General features: G+C 58.9%; 1 protein-coding gene across 3 annotated transcripts in view; it reads left to right on the forward strand.

Moving 5' to 3' along the window:
• alpha-Man-IIb (alpha-Mannosidase class II b) overlaps positions 1-12,365 on the forward strand; it is a 66,526-nt gene that overhangs the window by 49,536 nt on the left and 4,625 nt on the right. For all 3 annotated transcript variants that reach the window (XM_076522229.1, XM_033481905.2, XM_033481906.2), the window contains 4 exons: positions 1,623-1,715; positions 5,305-5,477; positions 7,059-7,192; positions 11,758-12,226. In XM_076522229.1, coding sequence (XP_076378344.1) covers positions 1,623-1,715; positions 5,305-5,477; positions 7,059-7,192; positions 11,758-12,226 — 869 coding nt within the window. The remainder of the gene's footprint in view (positions 1-1,622; positions 1,716-5,304; positions 5,478-7,058; positions 7,193-11,757; positions 12,227-12,365) is intronic.

Consider the following 12,365-nt stretch of genomic DNA (forward strand, 5'->3'; position numbering starts at 1 on the left):
CACGCGGCCCAACGGAGAGCCCCGACGAACAATCGCGTTTACCGCACGGTTTTCCGGACACGGTTATTCGCGCGGTCAAGCCGCTCGAAAGCGTTCCGAATTCGGAGAAATTTCAAAGTTCCCGCTTCGGAATTTCGGCGAGGATGAATTATTACTTTCGAGCGGCTCGTCCTCCACGCGATCCTGGTCGATCCGAGTCACCCTGGATCCGTCGGGAGGGTGTTCGCGTCGATCGATATCAGGTCGGGGCTCGACGCGACGATTTCTACCCACTCGCGTCGCCTAATAGCGCGTCAAAGGAGACGCTGAAGCGTCGGGAAGGTCTGCGACAGAGAGGCAAATGGGTGCATCCAGCGCACTAAGCATTCCTTTGTTCGTGACGCGCGTGATTGACGCGGAATGCGCCGCCCCGCTCTCCCGCGAATCACCGCGAGATTCTACAGGCTTCGTCAAAATTGACACCCATCGACGATCGACGTAATCTCGATAAATTTCGCGTCCATCTTCTCCGAAACGCCCTGTACAGCCATTTTTCACAGCTCCGTAGGTTCTCTCGCGTCCCGCGACGGTTTTTCTTAGCCTTCGAAGCCTCGATCCTCTTCCTTTCGCCGAATCGATCGCCGTGCACCGATCCCGCGTCGGTCCGTGCCGACGAGAAGACCGATCTCCGGCTCGCTTTCTTCCACCGTCGAGGCGACGTCGCCTTCCCGTTACCCTTACCGTTATCGTTACCGTTACCGTTACCGTTACCATTATCGTTATTGTTCCCGCTAGCGTTACCGTTACTTTCCCGCGGCTTCGTCCTCCTAATAATCGATCCTCGCCACTTGGGATATCCGAGCACCGCTCGGCGACCCGCGCCACTCCCGGCCGACTGGTCGTTGACTCGTTCTACCGGTGAGTCGACGCGTCGCCGACTCGCGCTATTCAAGGCCCGACTTTGGGCGCTCTCCTTTAACCGCTCAAAGTCCCATTTAAATTTCGATCGGTCGTCGACCGCTGCCGCCGCTTCCGGCCCGATCGTTTCCCAAGTCCGGTCGACTCGCGCTACTCGAACGCGCGGGCAATTCATTTTCTCGCTATAGATCCCGCGGCCGATAAAAACTGTTTGCGGCCGGATGCCCGCGATCGGCCAGCCTCGGCTGAATTACCCGGCGAACGATACGTTCCCGGGCGTCGCGGCGTCCCTTATCGCCGGACCCGCCGTGAATTCTATTACCCCGTTCCATCGAACGTCGGCCCTCGGGGATCCGGCTCGACGTCGAGCCTCGAGACTCGGCACGGAGGCCGGATATTCCAGCGGCGCTTGTCCGAGCCGGTGATTAATTATTAATTAAGAACCGCGCGGCGACACCGCGTCCGCGTGAAAATCGGTGGACGCGCCCCGCCGGTTTTTGCGCCTAGTCGTCGCCGTCGTCGCGATTTGCATGCCGCGACAGTTTTTCACGTTGGACACGCGTCCCTCTGTCCGCGTCAGGGTAATTAACGACGCCGCGCGGCTCGGCACGGCGCCGACCCAGACCTCGTTTCTCTCGCGACGCCCCGACGACGACGTTGCTCCTCCGGCGAACCGACCGACGACAGGTCAGAATTTTCACAACGTTCCTCTGGTTCTGTTGCAGCCATCCTGGATGAGAAGCAGAGAGTACTGGGACGACAGTTTCGAGCTGAGGTACGCCGAGCTCCGGAAGGATCCGACCAGGCCACCGCTCAAGGTAAATCTGTTCGACGCGACGCGGAGAGCACGACCGAGTTTCCCCAGGATCCCCTGTCGGCCCGCGTCCCCGGGGACCTCGAACGCCGCCGCGCTCGTTATCGAAAGCTTAAGCGCCGAAAAGCTACGAGTCCGCCACGCTCGGGTAAATCAGCGGGCGACCGAATATCGAGCACGAGAGCGGGGACGAAAGAGGCCGCCGCCGCCGCCGCCGCCGCTGCTGCTGCGGCATTCGAGCAGCTTTGATGAAGCATTCCCATTAGTTGGCCCGTGAAGGGCCGAGGGACGCGGTCGCTGGTCAAGGGACGGCTCCACAAAGGTACCGGTTCGCTCGGAAACCGCGGCACGCGGTACGCTGAGCACCCCCGCGCGCCGAAACACGCCGCGTTTTCGACCGTCGGCTATCCCGCTGTCGGGCGACTCGATTATCAGCCGGCTAGAAAACTTCTTCCGGCAAAATTCCGCGTACAATTTTCACCTCCGCGCCTCGTCCGACCGATCGTCGACTCGGGCCGCTCGCGGTCCGAGAATTCGTAAGGAGGCCGAAGCGAAAGAGTAGCGGAAGTTGTAGGAAACTGGAAGCTTCGTCGCTCGATAATCGGATCTGTGCGACGAGACGACGAGGCCCCGACGGGCACGACGGACGGAACGACGAAAGGGCCCGCGTTTACAACGCCAAGCAGCCTCTCGTGTACGTGCTCCCCGAAGACTCGGAGGCGTGCTCCGCGCGTGCCCCGCGTCCCTCGCGTCGAGCAGACGGAGGCGAAACTTCGTTAACGAATCTCTGAAATGCCTCGGATGCGTCGGCTTAATTAGCTCGCGAACGCGGATGCTGGGCTGTCGTTTGCAGGCGACGCGCGCCTCGCGCCGAGACGCGACTAGTCGCGTCGAGGCTCCGCTCCGCGCGCGGATCGACATCCAAAACGGTCGCTTTGAAATCTCTCGAACGCGGCGATAAGGTGGCTCTTGAGGGGGGAAACGGAGGCTCCGGACCCTCGCGTTTCCTACCTAGGAGATTTCCAGAAGGGAGAAGGGGGAGAGCGCTTTGATCGGGATCCCGTCGATTCACCGGGACAAATGTTTAGACGGATTCCCGGACGAGAGCGATTCCATCTCGGCCGGTCCAGGCCACCGTCTCCTCCTCCTTCTCCTGCCACGCTCGGCCCAGGGCCTTTCATCCGGCGGCTCTGGTCGCGGCTGACTTCGACAAGTTCGACAATGCCGGCTCATCGGGCCATTGTCGGCCGGGTCACAATGGCGCGAGGCGAGGAGAGGCGAGACGCGACAACGAGCAGGGGCGTCCCTCTCGAAAACGCGCACAACAATGCCCCGACGCGGACGATTCCCGAACCCCGACCACGGCGATGTCGTTATCCCCGCGACTTGCTCCCGGAATATTCGGAGCTCTCGATCGTCGGCGCGAAGGAACTTTCCTGTTCCCGATTAAAAAGCTCGCCGTCCGGATATCCGGATGCGTCCGCGAGAAAATGGCGGCGACGGTGTGGGTGCTTGCACCGGAAACGCCGGGAGTCGGGCGTACGGTCTCGTAAAACCCGATCTACAGTAATGTCTCCTTTACCGAGGAGATACGATTATTCGAGCCTCGCGGCTCGTTTTTATAATTGTGGACAATTTATAACTATAAAAGTAAACCGCAAGGCTCGAATAATCGTATCTCCTCTTCCCGAATTGTCCATTTTTGTGCGCAATCTTTTATGGGCGTCAATTAGAGCGACATTACTGTACCTCGGAAGAATAAGGGTAATGTGGAACGGTGGCGGAACCCGACCGCCGAGGGTCTACTTTTACGCTCGGCACTCGTCGCGACCTCCGTTCCTCCAACGACCCCGGGCCACTCGCTTATCGATGTTTATTTATTAAACGAGATTCCATATTTCCCGCGGTGGATCGAACCGCGGAAACGTCCCCAGGCGGCCGATAGTTTCCTCGAACTTTGCGCTTCCGCGGTCGCAAACTCAACAACTCTCGACCGAATTTAACCTCGATCCAAGGCAGTTTTTTAAGGAACGTTCGAACGGCCATCGATCGATCTACGAAGGCGTACGACTTCGGATTAAACGAAGCGGTCGAAACGGACGGTGGACGAAAAGTATCGGCGAGAGCGACGCAAATCCGTTGGCTCTGCTACGATTAAAACGATCGGACCATCGAAATCCACCGTTCGGACTTGGAACGACGTCGCGTCGCGACGCTGAAACAAGGGACAGAGCAGAGTCTCCAGGGAGCCGGATTCTCCGGAGACCCGGCGATCGTCGCGATTCCGGAAGTAGCTGACAAAGTTGTCGGGGAAACTACGTCGGAACTGATCAGGCTGAGACGGAGACGGGGACGGGGACGGGGACGGGGACGAGGACGGGGTCGGAGGTCGAAGGGATACAAGGGGCGTATCGCAGGGGTGCTCCTCGCGGAGCCGGGGTCGTCTCATGCATACGAATCAGCGCCGGTATCGTCTGCTTTCGCCGACTGCTGGATTATTAAACGCGAGAGATGACCGTTCCCGTTCCCGCTCCTGCTCCCGTTCCTTCTCGTAATTAACGCCGCCCTTTCGAGCCGGGAATTGGACCGCGTGACTCGCATGCGGGAACGGCGTTGCGCATTGTGTCGGTACCGCCTCGCCGGTCGTCCAGGCAGCTTCGGGCTGTTCGTCTCCTGGACGCGACGCTCGATTTTCTAAATTTGATTTCGAAGAGAAAAGAAATCGCAGGACAGCGAACCTTGAAGGGCGAGACGCGTCGTCGACGGCAACGATTTCGACGACAACGTTCGTTTTTCGATCGTTCCTCGATCTCCGGAGCGTTCGAGATCAAACGAAGCAACAGCGTCCCGAAGGAGCGAGGCTTGCTTTCCCGTGAAATGTACGACGATTTCCAACAGTTTCGATCGTTCCGCTTCGAGGCGACGTCGATTTTCGATCGAGAAAGCGTTATTTTCGTCGAATTTTCTTCGACTCGTTATCGAGGACCGGTACGGTGGACGATTCCGCTCGGTAATTCTAGACGTCGCGGATCGATCCTCGGGACGGACCGTGATCCATCCGGCCATCGAGGCATCACCGCGCAAAATGAAATTCTTCGGATCGCTCGCGGAGTATGCCGGCCACGTACAGATCCCCGGAGTTCATGAGCACGGCTGAATAGGCTTCTCCCCAAACAATCTGCAGCCATCGATCCGCTCCGTTCCGCGCCGCGCCGCGCCGCGCCTAGTCGAGCCGCGTCGGAACGCTCGAAAAGGGGTTGCATCGCGCGGTCCGGTAATAAACGGGGATGCATAATAGGGATTCGTCGGTGAACTATGCTCGGTTCGACATGCCGCGGCTTCCAGCGCTGATCATCAGCCGCCGGATATCGGTTTATCGTAATCCTTTGTCGCAGCGGTTCTCCGCTCGCCGTCTTTCGGCGTTCTTTCGGCGCGCCGCGACTTCGAGGATCGAGCATCGTCGAATAATCGCCGAGACTTCGAAGATCGAGCATCGTCGAATATTCGCCGGCCGAGGCGATCGATGTTCGGCGAATCGTCGATAAACTCGGAAGAAATTAACAACGCGTTGACACGAACTTTCGTTCTTTCAGGTGATCCTGGTGCCACACAGTCACACCGATCCAGGATGGTTGAAGACGTACGAGCAATACTTCCACAGCTCCACCAGGAGCATCCTGAACAACATGGTCTCGAAGCTGCAGCAATGGCCCAACATGACGTTCATCTGGAGCGAGGTGTCCTTCCTGTCGCTTTGGTGGGAGAGGTGAGAGAACTTTCTCGTGCCCCGACGTCCGCCGAACCCTTCTTCGAATTCCTTCACGGTCGAGCGTCGGATCCGACTCGAACAACGTATTCGGTGCATTCCGAGGGGGTAGTTTCTCGCCGCGCCGCGACCGAAATCGAATTCCGCGCTATCGTCGTCGATATTCGACCCCGTTCGATCGAACGTAGGCACGCGACCAATATCGTTCGCCTCTTACTTCGCGAGAAGCAAAAAGCTATCGCGACGAAAACGCTTGGACGTCGCCGCGGAAAGCTCGGCGGGTCGATGAAAATTGCTGAAACGCGGGGGATGCTCGAACGAGAGGAATCGTCGCCGGTTTTTCCAGCCGCGTTCGAGCCTCGGTTGCGCGCGTCCCTCGAACGACGACGGTCGTAAAACGGGCCATTAGGATGGCCAGATAGCGAGCGGAATGGCACCGCCTCGAGAGAGAGAGAGAGAGAGAGAGAGAGCGGTTAAGACGTCCCCTGGAACGGAGAATATTCCCCGGGCTTCCCTTTTTAACGATCGAAAGAAAGCGCCCCGGATAAAGATGAGGGAGTATCGGCCGGCATAAAGGCATCCGGAACAGAGGGTGGACCCAACCCCTGCGCGACGGCTTCCCCTTTTCCAGGGACGGCTTCGCGAAGGACTCTCCGGCCGGCTCGGAATTCGAACGTCGTTCGACCAGAAGACAACGAAGATCGCGAGGGAACGGCCCGTTTCCGGAGGGGATCGTCCCGTTTCGCTTCGAGCACCGGCCTCTTCTTCTCCTCGAAAAATTATATTTGCTTCCGCGGAACCGCGCGCGCGATCCTAGCTCGTTCGCGGAAAAATGCCCTGTTGCTCCTTCTCCGAAGCGTCCGATCGAAATCTCGAGGCGGACGAATCCGCGCTCGCTCGGCCATGTTGTTGGGAAAACGCCGCGGCGAGATGGCGGCGATCGCGGCGATCGCGGCGAAGGAAGCCGGTCGTCTCGGGGTATAATTCGCTCGCCGAGGGAGGCAACCTCTCTGGTACGGGTCTGGGCGACGGGTGACGCGGAGGCCGCGTAATTGTGAGTTACATCGCAGATAGCCGGTGGCGAGGCTGCAACGGTCGGGGGCGACTTGTAATTTCCAGCGATACGATCCGGGATACAAATCATATTTATCGCCGGCTGCGTTCCAACCGGGCCGAGATTTACGCGATCCGAGGCGCGCCGCGTCGCGATCCCGCGTTCCCGTTGCTCGGAAAACCGCCAATGAATTCCGCTTTGCGACCGCGGCCCCCGCCGAATCGCCGGTGCTTCGCGGCCGTTTCGCCGCCGCTTCGAAATTCCAAGACGCTACGAGAATCGAGATATCGAACGCTTCGAAGCGCTCGGGGACGTTTCGATGGGAACCGCGAGCTCTCGGGGTAGCTTGCGAGCAGAGATCGGGACGCGCGGACCGAGAGAACAGGCTTTATTTATCGCGATCGCCGGACCCGGCGGGCTCCGCCTACGCGAGAGAACGAAAGTCGGGTCTTCTCGCCATTTTCATGGGCCTTTGCCGATTCTCGCTTCTCCGCGCGAGCTCTGTACAATGCGACGTTGTTCCGCAGCGCTCATCCCACCAAGAAGATGGTGGTCAAGAGGTTGGTGAAGGACGGCAGGCTGGAGATGACCACCGGAGGATGGGTGATGACCGACGAGGCCACTTCGCACATCTACGCCATGCTGGATCAGTTGATCGAAGGTATTTATTCCATTCTCCTTCGAACATTTTAGGATCGAGTTCCGAACGCGCGTCCATTCGTCGCGCTCGCGTTACTTCGTCGTCCACCTTTTCGCTGTTCGAGAACCACGCCCTATACCTATTTTCGGACCGTTCGTCGACTCGTTCGTCCACCGGCGGCCCGAAAATTCGCAGACCCGTACCGGTCGTTTTTTTGCCGTGTTGCTGGCACGCGCCGCGCGAAACCACGGAAAACCACGGTGGAAGATCCGGTCTTCGATCTCGCGATGGTTCGAGTTTCGAAATTAGCGCTGCCCCGACGAACATTCCTCGAGGAACGTTTTTATCGCGGGAAATCGAGTTTCGTCGAGAGAAACGGGGAGGATCGGGGACGCCGAAGGAGAAACGGGGAGGGCTTAATATCTCAGCGGGGTGGTAGCGAGGAGGGGGACCGGAAGCAGAGGATGCTTCGGACGTTTTCTCTCGGCGAGGGCGGAGGTTGAGGCGGAGGCGCGGAGACGGAGGCGAACGCGAAGGCGCAATAACCGCGGAGGCGAGTCGTCTCGAGGAAGGGATTTCTCGTCGATCCAGGGACGTGCTCGAGTGCTCGGCTGCTCGGGGACGAGCGCAATAAAGGGGGCACCTTCCGCGTCGCCGCTGGCCCCCGCTGGCCCCGCCGAGCCTGTAACCCAGCCTCGAGAAAATTGCTCTCGTTCTCCCCTAACGCCCTCTGATTACGGTTCCCGACGAAAGGAAAAGGATCCGAGCGCGGTTTAATGCCGCGAGAGATTTTATTCCGCCGTGGAATTCCACCGATTACCCGTGGGCGGGGCAGCGACGAGGAACACGGATCCCGGGGCGCGCCATTTTCCGCGATAATAATTGCCGCAACCGCTAAAACCTTTTTCCGGCGCAAGACAACTTTTTCCTTTTATCTCCGGTGTCCGCTTTGACGCGTTGCTTTCCCCGAGATTGCTCGCGGCGGGATCTACCGTTGCAACTCTCCAACCTCGCTGCAAATATTATAAAACCGAGAGACTAAACCTACCAACGTTTCCCGTTTTCGCGACGAGCGATCGGATCGACCGCGTTCCCGGGACGAGTACCGTGCGAAACTGGAGGAACGATCGAACAAAAACTAAGGCGATACACGATATCGCCGAATCACGACGTCGATGTTACGGCGAATCGGAGAATTTCGCCGCGCGAACACGTGAACGTAACGAGGATGCTGCCGTCGCGCTGCTCTCTCGCGACGCGACCGTTTTCCGATCGCGATTCCCTCGCGGACTCGGCGTGGATCGGGAAACTCTGGACCCTCCTCGATCCGCGGATCGGTCGAGGCGCTCCGAGTCGCTCCGTGCCGAGCGGATCGGTGCCGATAGATAGGAGCGCGCGCTGGAAGGGGCGGTGATATCGACAATCGCAGAAATCGAGATAACCGCGATCCGCCTAGGGCCGGCGGCGGCGGCCTCGCAGGAAGCACGATAATAACCGGAAGCGCACCGGGACGAGTCCATTACCGGCGCTCGTGACCGCCCTCCGCTCGTATCGGCGCGGAGACGGCGCGGAGACGGCGCGGACACGGAGACGGAGACGGAGACGCCGAGCCGATGGAAATTAGCGGCGGCTAACGAGCGGCCGCGTTATCTCCCGACCGATTCGATCTTCGACGACCCTAAAGGCGGTCCCAGACCCGGATAACGCGGCCTAGAAACTCCGTCGAGTCGCCCTAGAAGCTGCGAATCGATCGTGCTACCTTCGCGCGCGCGCGAGAAAGAATCGAAAATCCGTCGCTGAGCACCGGTTTCGTAGTTTCTAGCGTTAATTGCTCGTGCACGCGTCGACTCGCGTCTGGAAACGGCGAGCGTCCCGATCCGGCGCTATTCGGCGAATTAAACGACCGGTCGACGTTTCGAAATCTCGAGATCAAGGCGGTCCTAGGGATCTTCGAGGTCGCGAAATAAAAGCAACAAGTGGGCCTCGAGTATTTATTATCCGGCGAAGCGCGCGGCGCTTGCTCTTCCGGCCGACTAATGCGACAGCCCGCCACTAGACGAGTCTGTCGGTAGTCGAGATCGACGCTTTATCGAACCGAGGCAGAAGCGACGTGCTCGCCCTGTCAGACCCCGACAGACTCTCTGGCATACCTTGACAGACTTCGACGGTCGGTGGCACGGGTCGTCGACCGTTCGAACTATATTCGCGAGCTATATTCTTGCAGGATTTTTACGCGTTGCTTCGACGACGCGACAAACGATGCGCGATTTTCCCCCGCTCGATGCGACGATACGACGGCGACGGATAATTGATCGAGCTTAGGACGCATCGAATCGAGACGAAGACCGCGTCGAAGCGTCGTCGATGCGCGGCCGGCTCGTCGAGGGTTCTTCGGCGCCCCGGAAGCTTCGAATTCGAACCCTCGATGCGGCAGGAGTTGCTCCGCGCGCGCGATAACTCGCTTAATGCACGCATGTCGTGTCTAACGAGTTATAATCGGTCGAGCACCGGCCCCGAGTGTAGTTTAATGGTTTGTTCGCTCGTATTAGACCAAGCCACACCCTTCGTCGCTGCCACCCCCGCCCCGCGACCTCGTCTCTCGTCCCCGTTACGGATGCGCCCCATCCAGCCGCCCCGCTTCGACCCCCCTTTCCCTCCCGCTATCCATCCGGCGTCGGCCAAATCCTCGGATCTCTCGACCCTTCCGCGCCGCAGCCCTCGCTTCTCTCGGACGCCTAGACTCGAGGAACGATCGATTCGGATAACGGAACGATCTCGCGTTTTTACGTAAAACTCGACGTCGGATTCGACCGCTTCGCCCGTCTCGAAGCGGTCGAAATTGCACGTTCGAGCACGTTCGAGCACGTTCGAGCACGTTCGAGCACGTTCGAGGAGGACGCGTCGTCCACGGATCCGTTCGACCCGGGACAATTAGCGCCGGGAATAAAAGGTGGCCCCTCGCGCGTCCTCTCGATCATCGTAATTGCTGTCGCCGGCGTCCATGGTCGGCCGACTATTCCCAGAAACGCGAAGCCTGCGCGCCGAACATTCGGCGGAGCTCGAACGCGAAAACACTGCTCGTATCGCGCGGACAAAGGATCGAAGATTCATCATCCGGGTTCCGAGTCTCGGGTCCCGGGCTTTCGCTCGGAACATATTCGCAGAGGCGGCCTATCGTTTCGGCGCAGATTCGCCGACAAAATGCTGGCTTCCGAGGGAGTTCTGCGAATCTGTAACCGCGAGACTTTCGAGATGCGCTCGAAAAACCAGCAAAGAGACGCGGAGTCCCAGATTCCGCGGGCACCGGCTGAAATTTATGGCTCGTAAATTCCGCTCGGGGACGCTAAGCGACGGACCGGGGCTTCGGGCCGGGTCTTATCGTAGCCGGAGTCCCGCGGGAGTGACGCGAGCCGCGGGAGAGCCACCGGGTTCACCGGGTTCGCCGGGTCAACGAAATGTTCGCGACGAAACCTTTGCCGATCTCCTCCTCGCGATCGGTCCAACGCTTTCACTTTACAGTTTCGTACGTTTTGTATTTGATTTAAGAGATTAATTCGATGAATTCGACGAGACTCGGCGCAGGGAAGAGGATCCGCGCGCGGGCGAATCCTCGGGAAGCTAGCTCGTACGGCGGCCCGTAATCGATGCCTATTTATCAGCTGCCTCTGCCCCAGCCTTCGCATTCCTCGCCGACCAGACAATCCTGTCCGACCCCGTACAACAGCCGGGAGTTAATCCAGATTCGTTGCCACGGGATAGAGACCGCGTTCCGGGTTCTACGTTCACGATTTATCGCACCTGTAACTGCACGGTCTGCAGCCAGCCACGTGGATATTCCGCTCGGCGCAGCGTCCGCGAACATCCTCGAGCGGAATTGATATTTGCCTCCGGTGCCGAGCCGTGCTAATTCGACCGCCCCGCGCGCTCTCTCTCCGGTCACCGTTGCGAATTTTCCAGAAGCTTTCGACCATTCGTCCCGAAAACTTCGTCGTCCGGCTAGACCGTCGCACTCCCGACGAATTTTCAACGGTCCCGGAATATCGAAGCTGCAAACTTTCCCGCGGAAAATGCGACGCGGCGACGGTGCGCGTATTTTCTTCCAAAAGGTTGTTCCGCGAACCGTGTCCGTTTAAATGAACGTCCGCGGAGCATTATTTACCCCGCGATAAATATTCCGCGATCGCGATGGCCGGCTATCCGTCCTCGAATTTAACGAGAAGCTTTGTCTTAACGGCCGCGAAGACGGAGACGGAGATCGCTCGAAAAGAGTCGCCGGAGCGCGAGTTCTCCGAACGCTGAACGCGCTCGAATGAGACGCGATTCAACGCGATTCAACGCGATTCAACGCGATTCAACGCGATTCAACGCGGAGAATGCCGCGAAGACGATTCTCGGGCGAGGAGTCTGTGCTAGCTTCGAAGGAAATAACGTCGATGGGAATCTCTCCTCTCTCCGTTGCGTCGAACGCGAGAAGATCGAGAGATTTCCTAGGATTGGAGATTGGTCGAATTTATTGGTTGCAACGCCGCGGGGACGAGAAATATACGCGACGAACGTGTTAATGAAACGACGCGCGTTGCTTTCAGGTCATCAGTGGCTGAAGACGAACCTGGACGTGGTCCCAGAGTCCGGCTGGTCCGTGGACCCGTTCGGCCACGGGGGCACCATCCCTTATTTCCTGAAGGCGTCGGGAGCTTCCGGCACCGTGATCCAGAGGATCCATTACGCGTGGAAGCAGTGGTTCGCGAAGAAACAATACGGCGACTTCGTGTGGCTGCAACCGTGGGACCAGACCGGCGAGGCGGACATGCTCACCCACAACCAGCCCTTCGACATCTACAACATCAAGCATTCGTGCGGTCCTCACCCCCACGTCTGCCTCAACTTCGATTTCCGGAAGATCCGGGGCGAGTACACCGAGTACTCGGTCAGAGCGGTCGAGATCACGCCCAACAACGTGAAGGCGATGGCCGAGCTGCTTCTGGAACAGTACTCACGCACGGGCTCCCTGTTCTCGCACAACGTCGTCCTGATGCCCCTGGGAGATGACTTTCGGTCAGCCGACGTATTCCTAAGCTTTCGACCAACGCCGAACCTACCGAGAAGCTGGTCGTCTCGATTGAACCCTTTCGCTACGGCAGCTCCATCCCAAGTAGAAATATTGAGTCAGAAATATTGTTTCGTCTAGGAAGGG

Source organism: Megalopta genalis, chromosome 5, assembly GCF_051020955.1.
Source record: "Megalopta genalis isolate 19385.01 chromosome 5, iyMegGena1_principal, whole genome shotgun sequence".
Taxonomy (NCBI): Eukaryota; Metazoa; Arthropoda; class Insecta; order Hymenoptera; family Halictidae; genus Megalopta; species Megalopta genalis.